Here is a 22,433-nt window from a genome sequence, read left to right as displayed (position 1 = left end):
TTCGTATTGTGTAATAAAAGTAATACATGTCAGAGACCGCTATATCGATTTTGCACTTCTACGTGGCATGTTTAAAACAACGCATCGGGTTCCGTAAAAAAGACATGAAGTTCATAATTTCCCGCTTCCAGATCATCCTCTATCACTGCGCCCCCCAAAATGTAGAAAGTATGTGCACTTCTAGTATAACAGAAAAGGTACAAAGTTTGGAAATATTCCGTCAGAGAACAGCACTTAGTTCGTTTATATAGCGCGTTTGGCCACATGCGTGTTAACAGTGATGAGCAGATAGGAGTCATAAACGGTCCTTCAATTTATCGGTCCGTTTAAAAGCAATTGGTTTTCCCAATGAAACTAGTTTCGACGGACCAATCACATTATTCCACTGTGTTTACTGTCCGGCTGACTGGTTGACTATTGAAAAACAAAACGAACGCGTTAACGACGTAACTAGTCGACCAATGCGACACGACATTCCTGAAGCCGAAGCAGTATTACCAAGTATAACCAAGTATTACGAATACCCTTGGCGAGCAGCGCGACCCTCCTTGGGAGCAAATTGAAAATCGGGGTTGGCGAGTGTATGTACGTAGCCGGATATTTGCTCACATCTAATCGAATAATTAACGAATATTTTCATATTGAGACAGTTACGTGAACGGTCGACAATAAAATAAGAATAACTTGAGGCAGAGAGTCGGCTGAGAGCGCGGAGCAGGTGCTTTTACAAGCGCCATTTTTCGCGGCGAGACAACTGACGACGAATCTTTTTCGGAAGTCAGGGAGATAATTCCCTTCAAAACCTTCAAGAATGGGTAAGGCTGGCATATTTTAAATTACTAAAGATCTTCGAGTACAATTTCCTCATAATTGATCAGCAGTTCTTTTCGAACAATGTTTAAATTGCCCTATTGCATTTACCCGTATCGGTGACGCGGTACATATTTTGTTCTTAGATTTTTATTCGTGAGTCTGTCGTATGATATCTGATACACAAATGTTTCCTAGGATACGAAGTCGTATTAGGTATAATTAGCCACGACGAGGGCTGACAGTTTTATGTAATTGATTTAAATTTATGGTCGATCTTGAGAATTTGTCAAATTATATGCGATTTAAAGTTTGATGAATATTCTAAGTAAAGATCATTTCTAGCCGTTTGATATAGATAGTGTTAAGTACTACATCGGTCTCGACAGCTCTTTGTTGAAGCACTTATTAGTATGCTCGATAGATATAAAGATTATACATACAGATAAAATTCTTAATACGTATTTTAGAAATAAATGTAATGTTTATAGTTAAGGCATTGTGAGATTTTTTATATTTACCCTGATTAGATATGTTATTTTTTATGTCACTTGTAGCGGAAGATCCTGATACTTTGACGCTTGACGAATGTGATTTTGAAGTGGTAGACGAATGTATGGAAGATGAAGAGTCACAGGTAGATAAGAACACGAGTCAATCCAGTGTTAAAGAAAATAAAGAATCTCCTCAACAAGCTCAAGAGGTTCAAGAAGTTAAAGAAGTTGAACAAATTCAAGAAGTTGAAGAAGCTGAACAAATTCAAGAAGTTAAAGAAGTTGAACAAATTCAAGAAGTTCCAGAAGTTGAACGAATTCAAGAAGTTCAAGAAGCTCAAGCTCAAGAAGCCATTGCTGTTGAGGATAAAAATATGGAGGTAACGGTACCTGAGGAACCTAGTACCGAAGAAGTCGATATACCTGCAACAAATGAAGAAACTAAAGAGATTCAAGATGTTCAACCAAAGGATGAGCAGATGGAAGTTGAAGTCGAGGAAATAAAATTCATAAATGACAAACCTGATGAAAATATGGATGATGTGGTGATCATTGGTGACAATATTGATAATGCGATTACAGAAGAAAAACATAATGATAATGATCAAACTGAACAGCAGATATATATTGAAGATGAAAATGCACAAAATAAGACTACTGATAATGAGAATATTAGCAATAAAAATGTCACTAATGAAATTGATTTTACTGCGGATGTATCGTTGGACCAATTAGGAGAATGTCAAAAAGAAATGAACGATGAAGATGTCATGAGTCATTTGGATGAGATCGAGAACATTGTGCTTGACCCTGCAAGTTTTGGACTTCAAGAGGAAAATAGCGAGGATGGAGATGATGACAAAAACAAAAAGAATACTGGAGGAGAATCTAATAGAGATAGAAATGAAGGAGAAATAGGAAATAACTCAACTGAAAATGCAAATAAGCCTGCTGAGAAAGTACCTGAGTGGTATGAAGAAAAGGTTAGTTAAGATTGCACTGATTTTATTTATGTTGTTTATTGGAATAGTTTTGATTCAAATTGTCAAAAATATTTGTTGTATGCATGAAAGATTATATACAGATATAACTTCTTAAATTATTTGAATACAGGTTGCAGGTAAAGAAGCTACAGTCAAAGAACGATTATCTAAACTTGCTCGTGTATTGGAGTTTTCTTATCCTTGTTATAAAAATTGGCTTAAACGAAATGAAGCTTTAGGCGGAACCCCTGTCTGCAAGTTAGAAGCAGCCCGGCGCTGCCCATTGGATAAACCACACACTAATCGTTGGAAATTCATATGTAAGTAATGTGGAATTCCTTATTCATTATTATATATGTAGACCACATAATATATAATGCATGTTTTCAGAACTTGCATAATGTTCAGGTTTAATTTTGCTCTTTCTATAACTATATTTGTGAAGCCTTTCCAGTTTTGACATTTAAATCGTGTTTCTTTGACACCAAAAAATAAGCAGGTGGGGACGTGATTAAAGAATTTTGTGATACAATGGGTACACTCTTCTGATAATTAATGAAACACAGTAGAAATGGACTTAAATTATATTACATGCTTATGTGAGCAATATTTTTGCAATCATAAGTGATATAAAACTCTAAGGATGTCAGTTTCACTGTGAATAATGTGGAAAAAATCAAAGGAACCTTGGTTGTGATAATATAGAAAAATTATTCATTGAACTTAAAATTATGTATTAAACATCAGAGTGCGTTATGTTATTCCTGGATGAAATGCTATGAATATGGATAAAATTATCCATAGAGTTGCCATCATTAAGGAATGACAATGTAAACATAATCATAAAATTTGTAAATACTTTCGAAAGTATATAAATTTATAAGTACTTTTGAAAGAATTTATATACTTTCTCTTACATGGTTGACTAGTTCATGTCAGCATAACCTAAAAACAAAAGTCTTGCTTAACCCTTAATTGACGTTCTATGGACCATGCGAAAAGTAGTCTTTATGGTTTATAATTTGACGACGTTAATTAAGGATGAAGTAAGTATCAAACCAGCAAAACTTTTTTGCTAGAAAACAGTCAAATCACTTTTGCTTATAGTGTATGACTGTTTTAAACTTTTAAACCATTATTAAACTACGTAATTCCTTAATTGCGTAACAATCGTAAATATTTGTTCCAGGTCTATAAAAATGTGGAAAATGAGAAGTAAAAACTGCAAATCAGTAATGCAATAAATTAATTTAAGTTTAACCCATTATATACTAAATAATTAATAGCATTATAAAATAATAAAAGCAATTAAATACCATCATTATCATATTCTATAAATCATTAAATCCTATCTTCAAATGAAAATAAAAATAGTTTGAATTTATGCTACTTTCTTCTCAGCATCTGATTACATTCCTAATAAATCTAACTCTAAATGACTTTATTTTTATTAAAACAATGACCACAAAGTGAAATGTCGATAACCATATAAATTCTTATAATCTGCATTATAAACATTGCAGGGCATTAGCGAATCTCTGCATATCATGAGGTTTGCTATATAAGAAAAAGCATTGTTTTGCGTTATTTATTAATTTATTTTGTTATGCACCTACAATGCTCGTCTTTGTATCGAGACAGCATTACCAAACTTTTCCTGTAAAAACTTAAATATCTTCTTCAGATCTGATGCAACCCTTGCAGATATCGATAAACTTTTACAGCTACTGTCTTTGAGGTATCGGAACAATAGTCATGCCTTCGATACATGATTGTATCACATGCTTCCGAAACATTCTCAGTGAACTTCAGTTCGCATTGTTCAAATGGCCAATCAACTCCTAAATTTCCCGAATATTTTTAACATAGATTTTAATGTGTTCTAGGTGGAAACAACAAAACGTTGACATATTTATTTCAAGACTAATGATAGTTATGCAGTAAAGAAATCGAGAGTAGTAATATCTTTGTAACCGTGATCGCGAAATTTTAGCTGCGTAGCATGAAACGTATGCAATCCTGTAAGCAACATGATGATGAATCTCTAACATGACATGTTTAGGCAGCAGAAAGCCTGTACAGGACCCATCAAAGGCGGACAAGGAGGACAGTGGACAAACAGTCTGGCGGCTGGGTCCGACTGGTCTGTGGAATTCTAGTACCGATAATGCCTTCGAATTTCCGCCTTTTGTATTGCGCGCTGTTAAGGTACACGCTCATTTCTGATTCATAAATACAATTTCCTGAAAGCACACCTTTCGCACACACGTCCCATCTGCATTTCTAATAAGGGATAGTGGGACAAATGAATTGATGCGATCAGAGATGAGTGCGTAGAGTTCGATGGGTCAAGTGTACAAAGCCACCTGTTGTCGACATAGTTTACACAATGATGTCGGTACAGTCTGGCAGAGTCACCAAAGAAAATTTGGATTTTCGTTCCTTGTTGAGCTAAGTGTCCAACTAGGAACTACCAAATGACCGAAGATAATTATCCGTTATAAACGGGATGTAATGAATTTACCAAACTATCCGCACAATAAGAGAGAAGTAATAATATGACTGTATGATTCATGTAAATCTACTGCATTTGTGGATTTAATTTAGTCATCCATGTTATGGATTCTTGAAATAAATACCACATTTGCTGTGGAATAGAACATGAAATTCAGAAAAGTGCCAATGTGAATTCCAATGGAATTCGACCAGACATCGGAGACCAATGATGCTGATAATACCTGACTTAACTATACACCGCGTGACAAAGGCACGATACTGCCTTTGTAACGGATGGTTGAATGGATTAATGGTCAGGTGAACATAAAAGAACAAGTGCAGATCCACGTCGAACGAGAAGCATAATAAATTACAGTTATTAAAATTATTTACCGTGCATTATACGATTGAAATAATCCGTGTAGTGTACGGTTTTCCAACGGATATCTAAACAACTAATTAATGCGGACATCGTTGAAAATATCTCTTGGATATTGAACGAAGCCGCATGGTTAAAGATAACCGTTATTGAATCTTAACCCTAACCTAAAATTGACAACAAAAATAAACTGTTGAAGCAGTTTAATACCAGCCACTGCAAAAATGTGTTTACATTACTGCAGTATAAACTTGGGAAATATTTCTGTGACAGACTAAAAGAGAACTATGCTGAAGTGTTATGTTATCACTTTTCACTGCCTAGCTGATTGCCTCAATGAACCTCGATTGATCTCAGCGTAGCAGTGAAAGTTGTACTTTGGGATCCATGGGAGCACTTAAATGGTCTAAATTGTCCCAAATTATAATACAACACAGTTGTGTTCACCGTTGTACTCCGTAAGGAAGGTAGAACATGTTTCGCATAATCAATGCTAACAATGTTATCTTCTGCGTATAGGAAAAATCTTAAAAATGGTACAATGGCAAAACAATTGATGGAAATCCTGCACAATTCTGGATATCTAATAATTGTTTGATTTTTCTTTGAATATCAGCTTACTCATGGAGTAAGTAATGATTAATTCCCATAAATGTACGTAGAAAGGAAATAATTTTTGGTGAACGAAATAAGTACCTCGATGCCCAGATGCTGATATGTGAGTAAACACTCTTATTTTTGCATGACGAATTTTTGGGAGGAAACGCTCCCTATTCGTAAGCAATCAACGAGCTCTTAAAATTATCAGATCTTGGGAAATTATACATCCACTCTGACATCGCATCGACTTTTACGCAAAAGTCAGAGATTCGGAATTATTATTTCGAAATTCAGTTGTCCCGCTCATCCCTTGTACATAGAAATTCGCAAGAAATATAACACCAGAAAATGCTGTATTAAAGCAATATGAACAAAATTTATGTTATAATATACAATTAATCTCTCAGTTAAACATAACATTGTCATAATGCATCCCTAATTGTTCTATGCTGAGATAAGCATATTGCAATCGGATGTGCCAAAAAAATTCACTTTATAATGCCGTTAAGAATGTCAAATAGATTAATTGCTGTTTGACACCCGACGCATTAGATTCTCAACATCTCAATCGGTATTCAGGCAATGATTATCATTGAAATGTATCATCGAAATACATGCATTATTCGATACTCATAAGTACACTTATAAACTCACAATTTAGAATGAGTTTTATTATGAGTAAGTCTATAGATTTATAAACTCGATGCGGTACACAAAGTAAACGAGGCACTAGAATGTTATAAAGAATAGTCAATGTGTATAAAAAGCGTTATGGTAGTTATTTATTTTTTTTTTATTTAGTTTGCTGTTTCTTTTTAAAGATAAAATCGATGTCATTTTTATAATGTATTCTGCAATATTTATGATTCACTTTAAATGTATTGCTTATATTATATATTTATTTACTTTGTTCTTGCGGTCAAGCGTACTTATAAATTATGTAAATCATATTAGTACAATTGACACGTATCAGGCGGACATTATTTATTAAGGCAATGTGTCGAACACGTTGAACTACATGGCCCGTTTGATATTATTATTATCTAATTTATTAGATATCAGATGATTAACATCAGAGTTGAAAAGTAATGTTCATTTTCATAGCCATTTCTGAAGTTTAGTTTTACGTGTCATTCTTCTCAGGTATTTGAGGAATTTCTTCAGTCCCTGGATCAGTTAGAAAGTACTGAACAACCCGAGAATGCAGAGCAATCTGAAAACAGTGCGCCGATGAATGAAAATGCTCCCGTCGAAGATAAGGAAACTACTGGTGAGGCCAAGCAACAATGGTTGTGGCTTTTGGTTCGTTCCAATAGAAACGACGAATTGATGCTGTTCGTTACTGGTCGAAACATCAGCCGTAACACCATGGATCGCTTAAAGCAGGTCTTCGAGACGGGACGGGGAAAAGATTGCAAAGTTAAATCACTGTACTGCAAATCCATTGTCAAGTGAGTGTATGGCCTTAAAAAATATATTTCTTTTCTTTTTCCAGTACAAAGACCTTATAAATTGATGCATTTCAGAGGTGAAAACACAGCAAACAGTACCACGACATTTTTGGTTGGGTCCGAAGCTTTAGAAGAAACAGTGGGAGGAATAAAGGTTCAATTAGCGCCAAAAACGAACTTTTGGTCAAATGCAACAGGAGCAGAAAGCTTAGGCAAAGCAGTTGCCGATCTTCTAGCACCAACCCTGAAGACCACAGTCGTCGAAATTGGATGTGGCATTGGTCTCATTGGATTGATGATGGCATCTGTAAGGGATCATCGATATTAGAATACTGCACATTATTTTATCCGTTATGAGTAGAAAACGGTATAATGTTATTAACATCTTTTTACGTTCGGTTGTAGAAATGCCACCAAATCATTGGACTCGATTCGCCATCTGAAATTGAAGAGGCCGAAATGACTAGTGAATTAAATAACATAAAGAATGCTTCATTCGTTATGGGCCAACCATCTGAAGTAATGGCAACAATTGCCAAAGTATTAATGAACTGTAAAGCCGCAGCTATCATTAACGCCAACACTAGTATCGGTCGAGGTATATTATAATAGTTTTACGTTACACTTAAAAGAGATTATTCCAACTGGGATGTATATTATCAGGATGAATAATCTAAAATTAACATTTGCGATTTCTTTTAACAGAGATCGAAGTGATGATAGCTCTTCGAAAAATTAACTCTCTACGTCGAATTGTAATGGTTACTACATTAACCAAACAGTCTGTCCGGGCAATATTGGAATTAACTCGCCCAGCAGCCGATGGTATTGGCAATCCGTTTATGCCAATTCGGGCCTGCGTGGTTGACACGTTACCTACAGGACCGCATTTTGAAGTGGTTATCTTAATGGAACGTCGCCTGATGCATAAGCTCACACAACCTTGGGCGCCAGGAACGTTACCTATCACAAAAGCTAGCATGCAAAATGCCAACATTAATGATCAGAATAAAAAAGGTGGTATAGGTGAGAAATACTACTTTAAATATTTCACAAAAACCGTGCATAGACCTGATCAAGCAGGATATTACGCATACGAAACATCCCAACGAGAGATTCAGAAGGCATTGTGAAACATAAGGAATTACTTTACGCATTCGATCATCGGGACATCTGATAATGTACTTATGTATTGCAGGTATCAATAGAAACCTAAATATCAAAGAAAGCCCTCAGAAACGCAAACGTCCATGGGAAGAAAACGTAGGACCACGCGCGGATAAGAACGACCTTAGATCGAGACTATCAGGCAACAATCGCATAGAAATGGATCTGGTCAAGGAACAACAAAAGCTTCTTGACCTAACCAAACAAAAATTGAGTGGGCCAAACGCTGAAGTGGCAACGGCAAAAGAGATGTTGAACAAGGCTCTGGAGTTAACGAATAAAATACAAAATCAACTCCCACGATCGGTGTGGGACCGGATCGAACCGTTGGACAAAGACAGTCGTCCAAATGAGCGTTTTGTCCAGGGACCAGACCCAGAAGAAGAGTTGGTTGCTTCCGCCTATAGAGTATTTGAGCCTCCTCAAAACATTCAGCGGAAGTATCATAATATCGCTCCTCATGAGCCTAATCTCAAAGTGCCTCTGTCGGGCGATGAACCCGCAGGTCGACCTTTCTTGGCGGGTCCAGCCGATCAGCAACCCAGAATGTCAAAGCAAAGAAGAAAGAAACTGAAGGCTCGTGCTCTGGCCCTGGCGCAGATACAAGCCAAGGCTCAAGCCGAAGACGAAAATTGGAACTCTCCGCCGCCATTCAAGAAAACCGCATTTTCACCTCCTAGGCGTCGAGTATCGCCGGTGAGAAGAATCTCTCCCAAGCGGACGCTGCTTTCACCGCCTAGAAGACCTTGTTCTCCTCCTAGAAGACATTATTCCCCAAGACGCGAATTATCTCCATATGGACTATCACCACCAAGACGCCAAATGTCACCTATGCATCGTCCTGTATCCCCGCTTCGCCGACCGATGTCGCCGACTCTTCGTCGACACGTTTCTCCTCTGCAGCATCGTATGTCTCCACCGCGGCATCATATGTCTCCACCTGGACGTCAGATGTCTCCGCTCCGACATCACATGTCTCCACCTAGACGTCAAATGTCACCGATGGGTCGGCCTATGTCCCCGATGCGACGTGGTATGTCTCCACCTAGGAGGCAGGCGTCACCTCTTAGACGACCCATGTCACCAGGCATGCACGGCGACCTACCTGCGCAATACAGAAGGCCTCTTTCACCTTCTGGTCGACATATGTCACCACCTAGACGAATTTTGACTCCGCCAGGGTTAATACTTTCGCCTAGGCGTCAAATGTCTCCCCCTAGGCGCCAAATGTCGCCCCTTAGACGACAAATGTCACCGCCTAGGCGTCAAATGTCCCCCATAAGACGAATGGCGGACGAATGGGATATACCTAGTCGTGGAGCTGTAGAGCAAAGTGGATGGCAATCACGACCTGTTGATCGCATGTCTGATCACATGCCTGATCGTATGTCCGAACGTATGCCCGAACGTATGCCTGAACGTATGCCCGACCGTATGCCCGACCGCATGCTCGACCGTATGCCCGAACGTATGCCCGAACGTATGCCCGACCGTATGCCCGAACGTATGCCCGAACGTATGCCCGACCGTATGCCCGAACGTATGCCCGACCGTATGCTCGAACGTATGTCCGAACGCATGTCTGAACGTATGCCTGAACGTATACCTGAACGTATGCCTGAAAGGATGCCCGAACGCATACCCGAACGTATGCCCGAACGTATGCCGGAGAAGCACTGGTCGGATGAAAGACCGGGACCAACTTGGGAACGTCCTGGCCCAAGCGAGTCCTTCAGAGATGGCAAAGAATCTGGTAACGAGGGAATGTGGACCAGCGGATCTGGGGATGTCTGGACTAAAAAGTCGACGATGAATCGATGGTCCACTGGAAATTCGAGCGGACCAGGAGGGGACACCTGGAACACCCGTCCCAAAGAGGCCTTCCCTAAGCCCAGCTTAAGAAACGAGCCTCGTTGGGAACCTCCAGCACCGGGAACCACCGAATCCTGGAAGCAGTCGGATAAAGACGAATGGAACGAGCTCCCCGAGGATGCCAGAGATCCTTGGGGCGATGACGTTAATACTTCAACTCCCAAGGAACGTTGGAACAAGTTTGACGCTCCCAGCAGCAACAACCCTACGTGGTCTAGACCAGGGTATGGAACATTGACTTCATAAACATCGGGTAGGGTGCACTTCATCATAGAATACATCATTTTTTATAATCACACCCCAGCTTTTCAAATTTGTTTGTTTTCCCTTGAAAACCCATCAATGTCCATACTTCGCATTTAATCACTTTTAGAAGCTGCGTGTAGAAATTCACGTATAAGGAGTAAAAATTGGGATGAGGATTCGGTCCATTTATTTCTCATAATCGTAAAGTAAAAGGTATTTGACTTATTCTATTCACTGATATTCTGCATTTAATACAGAGAAAAGGAGATGACCGAATCGTGGTCGAAACCTAACGATGGTTGGTTCAACAAGGGACCCAGGGCAGCACCTCCTTCGGCAAACAAACCACCATGGCAATTTGAAGGACCTCAAAGCTCCAACCAGGAACATCGTTGGGCTCCACTCAACGACGCTGCCAAGAAAAGTGCTCAATCTGGAAATTGGCAGGGATCAACTTCTCTTACTCAAAGCTGGCAGTCCCAAAATCTTTACTCTGGTCAACAGCAACCATTTTCCAATATAAGTCTTTTTAAGGACAGGCGCTGATTCGCATACCCAGGATCACGATATCACTAAACAAGACATGTTTCCCTATTACTGATTACGTTAGAATAGTTTATTGCCGAAATGATAATGCAACGTAAGATTCTTACGTAAACCCAATTAGATGTTACTCTGTGGAATAAGTTCTGTTGTCATTTTTAAATCACTTAATCGTACAGGATTATAAAAGGACGATCAAAATCTAAAGTTCTGACCTAACTTTAGTGTTTTTTAACTTACAGCAGTAACTAAGTTTTAGAGCTACATCACCAGTCATGTGTACTATTTCTTCAACCAATACTTTTATCAGTCGGGAATTTACGTTTGATTAATTGATACCGATTCCATGTTTTAATAATTCCAAGAAATGTTCGTCATTAGTTGTTTCGTTATCGGAATGTTTTTGAAACATTATAAGATGAGAGACGTAGTTTTTTGTTGCAGTATCTGATGCTTAATTATACTGGAATTAAATCATCGATAAAAATGAAAATTGAGTGGTTAAATTTCAATACATATTCAATCTGATATGCAAATTTCCCTTACAATGGAAAGTAAATCTAGTTTCGTTTAAAAACGACATATGAGTTATTGTATTACGTATTACAATTAACGTAATATCTTATGTTCCTGTTTTATGGTAGTATGATCACTTGACATGCGACTACATAAGGTAATTTGTAATAAATAATCTGCAACAATAAAATATTCCATGTTTTTCTCCTTTCCTGAAAATCTTGATAAATGATAAATATCACATACGCGTTTCATTTGGTATTGAAATGAATCAGAGATGAGTTGGGAGATTGCTCACGGGCAGGGCCATGCGATCGCATCCTGTGCTGCCCTCTGGTTTCGTACGTTAGCTTTCACCGTTTTTTGCCCCCAAGGGCGGCGCAACGAATTTCTGGAAGGAGCTCGCGCACTCGCGGTGGCGGTATCATCTGCCAGTTACCATTGGTGGCTCACGTACTCGTGATGGTAATACCATGCGGCAGTTGACGGTGATGACTTACCTACGCTTACCAACACTGCTCGCTTTTGAGGGTAAAGGAAGAACATTCGTAACGCTCCATTTGACTTCATCTACTTATCTATTACTATTAAGTACATTGTTGCCTCGAAGTCGACGTGATGCGGAGCTTTGGGGCACGCGTCGGTGTCGCGTACGGAATTCTCATTCAGCGAATCTGCATGAGTGCGATCGCTCCGAGAAATCTTCGCGCGTCCCAACCAGCCAAGCGCCAAGCTCCGTAGCTGTGCCGAGGCCGAGATGTTGAATATATGTGCGTTCGGCGCTACATCAACGAGTATGCGTGAGAGTCGAATTCTGCGAAAAATCCTCCCGAGGCTTACCTAACTGCGGATATGAGCCGAGTCATTTCGCGTATGATTTTTACATTTCCCTACTAGCGTTATCGAGAGTTTTTAGACCGTTTTTGAGCGTTACCGAGCGTTCTTCAACCGTTTTCGAGTGTTTTGGAGCGTTATCGAGCGTTATCGAGCGTTTCCCGATCATTTTCAGAGTGGTTTCGAGCGTGTTCAAGCGTTATCGAGCGTTTTTCGACCGTTTTTGAAGGTTTTCGACAGTTTTTCAACCATTTTCGAGTGTTTTCGAGCGTTATCGATCGTTTTTCAGGTGTTCTTGAACGTTTTCGAGCGTTTTCGTGCGTATTTCAAGTGTTTCCGAGCCTTATCGCAGGCCGTACAGTGCCGTTGAGCGTTGTTAAGTGCAGTAGAGTGCCGGAGAGTGCCAGAGAGTGCCGGAGAGTGCGGGAAAGTGCCGCAGAGTGCCGGAGAGTGTCGGAGAGTTGCCGCAGAGTGCCGGAGAGGGCCGCAGAGTGCCGGAGAGTTGCCGCAGAGTGACGGAGAGTGTCGGAGAGTTGCCGCAGAGTGCCGGAAAGGGCCGGCGGAGAGTTGCCGTAGAATGCCAGAGAGGACCGGAGAGGGCCGAAGACTGCCGGAAAGTTGCCGCAGAGTGCCGGAGAGTGTCGGAGAGTTGCCGCAGAGTGCCGGAGAGGACCGGAGAGGGCCGGATAGTACCGGAGAGTGCCGGAGAGTGCCGGAGAGGGCCGGAGAGGGCCGGATAGTGCCGGAGAGTGCCGGAGAGGGCCGGAGAGTGCCGGAGAGTGTCGGAGAGTTGCCGGAGAGTGTCGGAGAGTGTCGGAGAGTTGCCGCAGAGTGCCGGAGAGTTTCGGAGAGTTGCCGCAGAGTGCCGGAGAGTCCCGGAGAGTGTCGGAGAGTTGCCGCAGAGTGCCGGAGAGGGCCGGAGAGTTCCGGAGAGTTGCCGCAGAGTGCCGGACAGTGCCGACCCGTAGCTTGGCGCTTGGCTGGTTGGGACGCGCTAAGTTTCTAGGAGTGATCGCACTCACACAGATTCGCTGCATGAGGGCTCCGTAGGCGACACCGACGCGTGCCCCGAAGCTCCGCATGACGTCGACTTCGAGGCAACAATGTACGTAATAGTAGTAGATAAGTAGATAATGTCAAATGGAGCTTCACGAGTGTTCTTCCCTTACCATCAAAAACGACCAGTGTCGGTAAGCGTAGGTAAACCACCACCATCAACTTCCGAATGGTATTACCATCACGAGTACGTAAGCCGTCAACGGCGACTGGTATGTACCGCCATCGCGAGTGCACGAGCTCCTCTCAGAAATTCGTTGCGCCGCTCTTGGGGGCAAAAAACGGTGAAAGCTAACGTACGAAACCAGAGGACAGCACAGGATGCGATCACACGATCCTGCCCGTGAGCAATCTCCCAACTCATCTCTGATACGCATTCAGAGAAGATTTAATTTTCGCTTTGGCTCTGTCATCAAGAAACTCGGTAGAGTTTCGCGCCAAATATATACTTACATACGTTTTGAATTAACATCGGAGTGTAAAGCTTTTTATTACATTGCAAGAACATTGATTTCTGTTTATCATGTAAATATTTTTCTTTTTCAATTAACCGAGATATGCTGACATCTGCTGGTAGTTTAGTACGAACTTCGTTTCCATCATCTACGACTGACCGATGGTAATAGAAGAGTAAACCCGAAAACAGCAATAGAATCTCTCGAAAAGAGAAGATAAGAAATTCTGTACTGTTCTGTAATTTAAAACTGTTCACATGTGCTTTATTTCGTTTTATTTTTCATAAATAAAAAGTAAATTATTAATTTCCACGTTAAATATATATAGATAAATAATTGAAGATGTTTTGTGTCAGAGTAAGTTGAAATAATACATTTTTAATTTCGATAGAATTTAAGGTTACCTAGCATTATATCAGTGATTACCGTTTACCATGATCTATTAATATCATAACTATTATTGCAGGGTGCTTTCGGATTACAAGGTGTTCTTCCTCGACTATTTACAAATTTTAGGGTAACTCAATTGCAAACATGTAACTTTAGCTTGAGTCAAGATTCTCAAGAAGCAACACCTAAAGAGGTACGGCTGATAAGAATGAAATACTTGATGTTTTTGTTGTATACTAATATTTTGTGGTTTATGTTACTATGTTTATAAATTGAAATGAAATATGGGCATTATTAGAGTATGTTAAAATGCATGACTATATTTTAGGCTCCTTTAGATAAGCTGTATAAGAGAATAGAGGTGGAGGTACGTGGTAACGATCCTGCTGTTTTAAAAAGTTATGGACAATTTTCAGTCACAGCCGCTAGTCACTTGGGTATCACAGTAGGGAGAAAGTAAGAGTTCTATTATAATTAATTTGAAACGACATGCAATTTTGGTAACTGGGTAATTTTGTTTTTAATAGCGTTACTCTCCCAAAACCGACTCATGAACGTATAACGGTATTAAAATCTATACACATTTACAAAAAGCATCGTGTGCAGTATGAAACAAGAACTTACTTCCGATACATGGATTTCCTGAGACTAACTGGATCTACCGCTGATACGTTCTTGGAGTATATACAAAGAAATCTCCCTGAAGGTGTAGCGATGAAGGTTACAAAGGTTGTATACGACATTACAAGGCCATAATAATTTATAGAATGAAAATGAACAATTACTTTTTTGTAGGTCGAATTACACAGGCTGCCAGAATCCATCAGAAGTTCTCCTAGCGAATTATAGGAATAGTATAATTATTTTATTATTATATTATAAGTACTTTCACATTATTACGCTTGTAATATAAATATAGACAAGAGTATTGATTGTAATCTATATGTTCAATATTATCTACTTTTTTAATTTGATGTTCATTATGGTTCGTTGTTCAATGATTAATATTGAGTTTGGATTGAAGAACGCCCTGTGAAATGGCGATGAGAATCAATAACAAAAACTTTTCATATAACACCACATAGTACATTTTTTATAGGTAATGATATACAAAATTTTGCATTTCAGGCACACTTTTAGAATTGAACGATTCATTAGTAGTTAGTTACTCTGAAGATTTGATGACGATGAAAGCACTTGTCTCTTTCCTTCCAAACAAAACATCTCTGCGAAGTTCAGGAAGAGGTTCCCTTTTCTTGAAGAGCAATGGTCTGTCTTTGTAAATTGCTTCTACATTTACAGTTCTAAGGGGTGTATCGGTACCAGATTTGGTATACGATTGCCTTCCTAGTATTTTACCACTTGGTCTTTCATCTGACTGGAAATAATATTTGTGATTATCCGATGTCTTTAGTGGAGGATGTTTTGGATACATTGTAGGGATCCTCGTTGTTTTTATATCGTGAACATCACTTTTTTGCATTTCTATATTTGCAGTTGTCGAAGAAGCAAACTCTTCAGAGGTATAATCCACGGTCGTCATTAAATCTGCACCCAAAGGTTCCTTGTTTCGATGCTTCCTAATCAACTGGGCAGTTGCTGTGCAACTGCCAAGAATAATGTATTCATTTCCTGCGCAAAAACGATATAACATTATATCAATGATTGACATTGCATTTAATATTTCTTAAAATACTGAATCAAGAAAATATATAATTGAAACATTTGAATATCCTGTAATGAATTTAATGTTTAATGAGAACTGCTTTAAAAGCATTACGTAGCAATGTTGACAGCTACAATTATATTCAACTTTGGTATTATTTTGAGTCCTTTCGTCTTTCTATTTCTAACTTGTTCAGTTTGTCTGAAGAGTAGTTATTGTAATAGACAAATATATAATACCACATAATCTATAATTTCATGAAAATAGTACACAGTGTAGCTTTGAGCCTTTATTTAGAATATATTTAATAATTACTATTGTTTACCAGGATGGTTTAAATACTGCGGCTTAGCGTAGACAACGATACACAAACACAAGATGGTAACGAGTGCGAGAGAAATTCTTCTCATCTCGAATATACGAAAAAAACCGTTGATAATTGTTAATGAAAATAATTGGCTAACACGTGGTTTATGTTTGAGAGCCCGAGCGAATAATTCCGAATACTCGGAGCACTGCTGGACGACTGTCGAGTGTGGGTAGAAAACATATAATTGAGAAAAAGGAAAGGATCGCAGAACCTTAAGTCGAGGTGTGATGGATCAAACGCTAAAAATATTCATTACATTTAATAACAAGCTAAGTATTCATCATTCAATATGTTAAGAAAATTCCGAAATTGTCATTAACACATCATCTTTTATTTAGCGTCACCTCACCCTTGAAAGAAACAAGAAGACCCTAAAAAGCTGTTTTCCATAATTATTAAAAGTCTTCTGATTTCGATGATTTTGTAAGAGCATCTTTGCATATATCATTACATCGATACGCGTCAAGTGATAATCGTAAGTATTAATAACTTCTCGTTGCTCTTAAAATGAATTTCGACGGGAAATGAAAAAAAATAAAGAGTTGAACATTTAACACGAATATTATCAAACTCTGGTAATCTTTATTATTTTCTATGCTTGCGCAATTCCACGTATATCAAAGCGATAAATACTATTTAATTAATTTCCGAGTTTCAGCCTGCGGCAAATGGTGACCTGCCGCCTCTTCATTCCCGATCAAAGATTAAACTCTATACGAATGTCTTTAAATAGCGGATTTTCAATCGCCGTTGCCGGTAATAAATAAGATATTTAGACAATATGCGCAGGAAAGCGGTAACGTTCGAAAAAAGTGCCTTTTATGTCGGCAAATACTGTTATAAGGCGTTCTCTCGTATAATTCTCTACAAAGGAGAATGCTACCGGCTTACGATTTGGGCAGGTAAGGGCAAGAGAGTCAGTCAAGGTGAACCTCTACGTAAAATAAGAACAGCAAAATATGAGTCTTTTGCACCAGCCTCTGGGATTTCTTTATTTTCTCCTGGGATGACTTCTGGTTATATCCTTCTATTACCTTCGTATATACGGTGTTCCAATATATGCGAGCCGATCCACGCAAAGCCGAATAATCTTCCTTCCAATTACTCACTTGCCATCCTTAGTAAATTCAAATATCCATTCGGTGTTACTTTTCATTTCATTAAACATTAAGACGTTACACGACGGTGGAAGTTTGAAAAATCGGATTTTCTCTCATAAGTTTAGTCGATAGTTTCACGTATAAAAATAATTTCCCATTGGTTTAAATAGGAAATCCTAATCATTTAGTGAGTTTAGATTAAAGACAAATACAGATCTTTCTTGTACTTTGTGATTCAAAGAAAAAACAAAAAGAACGTTCAAACGCGTCACTGTCAAAATAATATTTTTAACGTTGGTGGCATCGACAGCGTTTCTACAATTTTTATCCGATTCTCTTCAAACATTCACATGATATTTCTTCTTACATTGTTTAGACTGATATAGTTGCGATATTTCTCAAACTGTATTTGCCGCAGGTATTTTTATACAAAATCTGTTGACACAAATCGAAATACTTCTTCGAATCACGTTTTATTTCCATAAGAATTAATATTTTTTAAATATCCTACGCACGAGGCGTAACAGATGTTATATGGAAATGAGAAATTTTTGTTTTTTTCTTCCTCTTTGAAAACTGTATTCCTTAATCGATGCCTTCGCAACGAGGTTTGCCTGGAAAGGCGTTCGAACAAAACTACTTCATAGCCGCCATTTTGAGTGAAAAAGGAAAAATATTTACACGCTCTTTTACACTTGTACAACAAATTTCTACCTATAAAGATTGTATTTAGCTTTTCCTTGTTCTTTCTAAAGGCATGACAAAAGATCGTAATGATTTTCAACCACTTTTCATGGAGTAACACCTTAACGGTTTTATGGTGAGCAAAACGACCCATGAGAACTGTAGTGTCCTCGTGACGTCTTTGTTCAAGCCGGATAAATACTTTATGTGTCGCATGAAATAGCTGACCTCGGTTGGTCGTTGCTTCGTTAAGGTTTTCAAGGAAGAACTTGACAACATTCTTTAGAAGTTGTTTTTATAACTACGGGATATACATGCCTTCCTATTTATTTACATCTTTTTTCTTTATTTGCACGTAGGGAGTTCGTTATATTTGTGAGTTTTATAAGTAACCAATTGCTTTATTATCGCTAAATCTTACAGAATAAGATTATAGTGGACTACAGAACATTATAAAGACCAAATCCGGATATAATCGATTTCAAGTGCGGTTTTTTTCCCATATTCGTCATTCCAGCTCGGGAACCATTGATTCTTAGCCTGCCAAAAATGGAGCATCGCCTGGAATTGAGAGAACGAAATCATTAATACAGGATTTGATCATTTGCATTGAGAAAAAGATCCTAACAAAATTCAAAAATACTTAATTGAGAAAAAAATGAAATGCATTAGGAACCTTCGAGCTATCATTGAAATAAGTCGTTCTTCCTAGCAATCTGCGTTGTTAAACACTACGCACTATAAGTTAATCAAATTACCTTAGCCCCAACATTTCTCCAAGGCTTATCATATTGTCCGCTGGTTGTTCTTTCAGGAAATTGCCTAACTCCACCGACACCGACCCCGAGACTGATATAAAACTAAAAATATTAATTTCCATTAGTTAACATAGTTAATAAGAGTAGAGCGAGAAAATCATTCGTTTTAAAGAAGTATCTTGAATGAAACAGATTTTACTAAACGACAGGATTTGAACACGCGTAAAAGGCAAGAGTTCCTGAAATAATGGAGATTATTCGAATGTTCGATATTCAATTTGCTTTCTATGAGAGTTTCCGATATTAATCGTGTATTAATTTGACCTCTTCGTCGAAAGGTGCCATATTGGAACTGCTGGCTTCGCTGATCGAATCAAAGCTTTGCTGCCAGCCAGAGGATCCTGGCTTCAGCCGGCCGACTTCTTGATCATCCACGTGGAATGTAAATCCATCGGCAGACCACGTCGTCGTGTACACGTGGTAATTTCCCGTCCACTTGCCAGTGCTCTTCATCTTTGTGGCTTTTTCCTCGCGAATTTCACCCTCCGAGGCCGTTCTGATCCCAAATTCTAAACGTTTGCCGCCGTAATCCTCGGTCGAATCGTCATTTTTTACGAGGCGCTGGTTACCTCGTGCAAATCCTAAAGTAATTCTTACACTCGGGGACCTGTTATCACGCCTAGAATTTCGCGGCAATAGCCAAAGCTCTGGAAGAAAAAAAAATATTTCGAACACTTTCAGATACCGCATTTCGATACTATTTCTGCGTGAGAATTCGTACAAGAGTATTCAAAGCCCTGAACAAAATAGTACAACGAGAAAAGAAATCGGTACAAGTGTTAATAAATGTACTACAACGCGCTTTTCTCAAAATGTATAGAATTGTGTAGGAGTATGTGATCGAGAATCAGTATACAAAAGCAGCCGAGTTTTTGTATACATGTCTTATGACAATCGTACACTCGTGTATGTACATTTGTACATAATTGCTTAGGAATTCTCACAGATGTGTTCAAAAATCAATGTACAAAAGATTTCGAATTTGGTATATATGATCTCTGAAATTCGTATACTGAAATCCCAAGTACAATTGTATGCGAAATTAAATACATGTACACTATATGTAGAATTGATATCTTTAACAGTGCTTTGATTATAGCGATGGTACGATCTCGGAGGTAATTTTATATATTGGGTTGATGCATAAGTAATTACGCTTTTTACACGTAACGTAACGTGTAAAAAAAACGCCATTACTTATGCATCAACCCAATATATTAACGTGGTAGCCACTCTGTACTTGAATATATCAAATGTAATATAGAATACCTGGATAAAGCCAGTCACCCTCGGGAAATTTTGCGCGTATTTCGATTTTGCCATAACGAAAGCTAAAACGATTCTTCGTCGTGAGACGCGCAGAGATAACTGGTGGCAAAATGTTATATGACGTTGCTTTTCGCGAACATTCATCCGGAATATTACTGGTGCATCTGTCGATCAAGGAATATATAGTTCGCGTAACTTTGACTATTGTTTCTCATATTCTCTCACCCGGAAAGTTGCACGCTGCCGATCGAAGTGGATCCTTCTCCATAAGAGTCTTCCAAAATACTCGGAATAATCTGAAAGATCCCATTCCGGATCGCTACGGTTTCCTCGTGGATGTGGTACACGCAAAATTCATAGTCCTTAAATAAAAGAAGAATTCATTTGATCTTCCTTAAATATTTCAAGATCATAAGATTACACACGCTAGGAATGGAAATAATTCCCAGAAGACGGAATAAATCTAGTTGACGTATAGAAATTCTAATTTCTCGGACTAAGGGAATAAGATATTCATGAAATGACGTGAAATAAACTTCAGATGTGGAAATAATTAACGATGTTTCCAAGCTCACAGGGTCTCGGGGGATCTTGACTTCTCTCCTCCAAATGGATTCGTTTAAAGAATTGAAATTTTCCTCAAAGATTAATTCCCGTTTACAGGATATCTTATCATTTTTTACTGTCGTCGTTCCTGGGATGCAATTCCTATCCGTAGAGCCAGTTGCACCTGCAAAATATATGAATTATATTTTTATTTTTGTACCTATTGACGCAATATCGTGAAGAAAATGGCTTACGATTTTTTGACCAGGACAGGTTCGCCTTGACATAAGGTTTTCCGTTTGCCTGCACGTAAATCCAGTAATGCAACACGTCATCGTCTTGAATGTTAGTTCCCGAATCTCGCAAAGTCCATTCGCCATTTTTCACTCTGTAGACGATGCCGGAAATAGATCCAGTTTCATTCTCTTGGATCCTTTTGTTCAAGTTACTATGAAATCCGAATAATTGGATCCCCGGCTCATCTAAGGATGTAAATTTGTTGGACTTATTATTATTAGTTAATCATTCATTAACAATAGAGTTAAATGCGCGACAATGAGTCTGTCACAGCTAAATTAGAGGCAAAGAACGAATCAGGAATTTACTAGAATTAAAATGTCTAATTCCATTCTATTCCCTAGTAGCACAGAATAATTTCTAAATATTTTTCTTTGTAATCTTCGCTGAATATCTCAAGCGATAGATTTTTTACGATGTCTCCTAGATTTCATTTGAAGATATCTACAATATCTGTTGAAAATCTCATATATCAAAATTACAATTGTTAATTAATAAACATATAATAGAAATCCATTTTTTACTTCACGAATATCATCGGACACTTCATTTTGTAGCAAAAACACGACGAATTATTGCAATACTTTAGTTCCACTATTTCATCGTGGTAGCAAAACGTGTGATTTTTACTTTAAACATTTTTCAAACGTTTACAATGTATTCGGCAGATAATATTTGAAAAATATTTATATTAAAATGAAACGAAATATTCTGTCGACCTATAAGTAAAATAATACGAAGACACGTGGAGCTAATATTATATAAATAATATAAAGATAATATTTTAAAGTAAATGTTTTGTAAATATTTCAAATGTCTGCTAAATATATACAAAATGTACGATATTCGTTAAATATGTAGAAAAAATAAGAAAAATATATTGTACTACTAGGGTTTCAGTCTTCTTACCTGATACTCACCTGGGATGGAGACTCGAAAACCACGTGGCGATAGCGCTTCGATTGTTGGCTCTGGTATGTTATACGAACTGGCACTTTTTACGCAAAAAGAAGCTGCGACCCCGAGCAAAACGATTGATATTAGTTCTCTCTTAAACTCCATTTTCAAAACTGTCTCGACTGGTGATAATCTTGTAGAGGAATCGTATTTTACAGGAAAGTAGCCACGCGAGAGCACGCGTACGTGAGCGCGTCACGTCTCAAGAAGCATGTATGGGAGAATTGATTTAAAGTGCGTGGCATTAGTGCACCAAAGGTCACGGAAAAAGGAAACGATAATGTTCTTCGATATGACGAAATCGATGTAGAAACTTTATTCCCTCGAGTGACACACCCGAATAGGAGGAAATCTCAAGTGCTTGCTTAAACAATTTTCCAGATTGCTTATAAGTAATGTTTATATTATAATACTTTTAAAATTTTGTTTACAGC

General features: G+C 38.4%; 4 protein-coding genes across 6 annotated transcripts; 2 read left to right on the top strand and 2 right to left on the bottom strand.

The window, feature by feature from the left end:
• Positions 1-33: 33 nt before the first annotated feature.
• LOC105697693 lies at positions 34-11,534 on the top strand. 3 transcript variants are annotated; one of them, XM_012421268.2, is made up of 11 exons: positions 34-581; positions 651-815; positions 1,368-2,287; positions 2,418-2,607; positions 4,350-4,495; positions 6,906-7,213; positions 7,289-7,520; positions 7,619-7,811; positions 7,919-8,239; positions 8,412-10,476; positions 10,756-11,534. In XM_012421268.2, exons 2-11 carry the CDS (start codon positions 812-814, stop codon positions 11,042-11,044), a joined length of 4,668 nt encoding a protein of 1,555 aa, XP_012276691.1. In that variant the 5' UTR covers positions 34-581; positions 651-811; the 3' UTR covers positions 11,045-11,534. The 3 variants fall into 3 exon arrangements, with proteins under 3 accessions (XP_012276691.1, XP_012276690.1, XP_023290531.1); XM_012421267.2 differs by having other exon boundaries at positions 34-585; XM_023434763.1 differs by having other exon boundaries at positions 34-815.
• A 2,344-nt stretch (positions 11,535-13,878) lies between these two features.
• On the top strand, positions 13,879-15,226 carry LOC105697526 (28S ribosomal protein S10, mitochondrial). The gene is made up of 5 exons (XM_012420891.2): positions 13,879-14,259; positions 14,369-14,485; positions 14,621-14,748; positions 14,820-15,021; positions 15,088-15,226. The coding sequence occupies exons 1-5, from the start codon at positions 14,245-14,247 to the stop codon at positions 15,139-15,141; spliced, it is 516 nt and encodes a 171-aa protein (XP_012276314.1). The 5' UTR covers positions 13,879-14,244; the 3' UTR covers positions 15,142-15,226.
• Positions 15,227-15,446: 220 nt separating this feature from the next.
• On the bottom strand, positions 15,447-17,344 carry LOC105697525. Its single transcript, XM_012420890.1, has 2 exons — positions 16,284-17,344; positions 15,447-15,924 (listed from the first exon to the last, which is right to left on the bottom strand). The coding sequence occupies exons 1-2, from the start codon at positions 16,366-16,368 to the stop codon at positions 15,458-15,460; spliced, it is 552 nt and encodes a 183-aa protein (XP_012276313.1). The 5' UTR covers positions 16,369-17,344; the 3' UTR covers positions 15,447-15,457.
• Positions 17,345-18,441: 1,097 nt separating this feature from the next.
• LOC105697590 (beta-1,3-glucan-binding protein) lies at positions 18,442-22,216 on the bottom strand. The gene is made up of 8 exons (XM_012421034.1): positions 21,963-22,216; positions 21,000-21,227; positions 20,775-20,929; positions 20,425-20,561; positions 20,200-20,363; positions 19,195-19,577; positions 18,871-18,972; positions 18,442-18,673 (listed from the first exon to the last, which is right to left on the bottom strand). Exons 1-8 carry the CDS (start codon positions 22,102-22,104, stop codon positions 18,563-18,565), a joined length of 1,422 nt encoding a protein of 473 aa, XP_012276457.1. The 5' UTR covers positions 22,105-22,216; the 3' UTR covers positions 18,442-18,562.
• Between the last annotated feature and the right edge of the window lie 217 nt (positions 22,217-22,433).

The sequence above is a fragment of the Orussus abietinus genome, unplaced genomic scaffold (assembly GCF_000612105.2).
Source record: "Orussus abietinus isolate OABI.00-Male unplaced genomic scaffold, Oabi_2.0 scaffold21, whole genome shotgun sequence".
Lineage (NCBI taxonomy): Eukaryota > Metazoa > Arthropoda > Insecta > Hymenoptera > Orussidae > Orussus > Orussus abietinus.
The sequence above is the reverse complement of the archived record's forward strand: the minus strand, read 5'-3'. Positions and strand labels throughout refer to the sequence as shown.

What these genes read in the sequence shown, in the direction of transcription:
- LOC105697525 (XM_012420890.1), bottom strand. Translation starts at nt 16,368, where the DNA reads ATGAGAAGAATTTCTCTCGCACTCGTTACCATCTTGTGTTTGTGTATC. An exon ending in GCAGTATTTAAACCATCCTG is followed by an intron (nt 15,925 to 16,283) that starts GTAAACAATAGT and finishes GTTTTTGCGCAG; the next exon opens with GAAATGAATACATTATTCTT.
- LOC105697526 (XM_012420891.2), top strand. An exon ending in AAGAAGCAACACCTAAAGAG is followed by an intron (nt 14,486 to 14,620) that starts GTACGGCTGATA and finishes ACTATATTTTAG; the next exon opens with GCTCCTTTAGATAAGCTGTA. An exon ending in TAGCGATGAAGGTTACAAAG is followed by an intron (nt 15,022 to 15,087) that starts GTTGTATACGAC and finishes ACTTTTTTGTAG; the next exon opens with GTCGAATTACACAGGCTGCC.
- LOC105697590 (XM_012421034.1), bottom strand. Translation starts at nt 22,104, where the DNA reads ATGGAGTTTAAGAGAGAACTAATATCAATCGTTTTGCTCGGGGTCGCA. An exon ending in TCAAGATCCCCCGAGACCCT is followed by an intron (nt 20,562 to 20,774) that starts GTGAGCTTGGAA and finishes CTTTTATTTAAG; the next exon opens with GACTATGAATTTTGCGTGTA. An exon ending in GGGTGACTGGCTTTATCCAG is followed by an intron (nt 19,578 to 20,199) that starts GTATTCTATATT and finishes TTTTTCTTCCAG; the next exon opens with AGCTTTGGCTATTGCCGCGA.
- LOC105697693 (XM_012421268.2), top strand. An exon ending in CTGAGTGGTATGAAGAAAAG is followed by an intron (nt 2,288 to 2,417) that starts GTTAGTTAAGAT and finishes ATTTGAATACAG; the next exon opens with GTTGCAGGTAAAGAAGCTAC. An exon ending in GAATAAAAAAGGTGGTATAG is followed by an intron (nt 8,240 to 8,411) that starts GTGAGAAATACT and finishes TATGTATTGCAG; the next exon opens with GTATCAATAGAAACCTAAAT.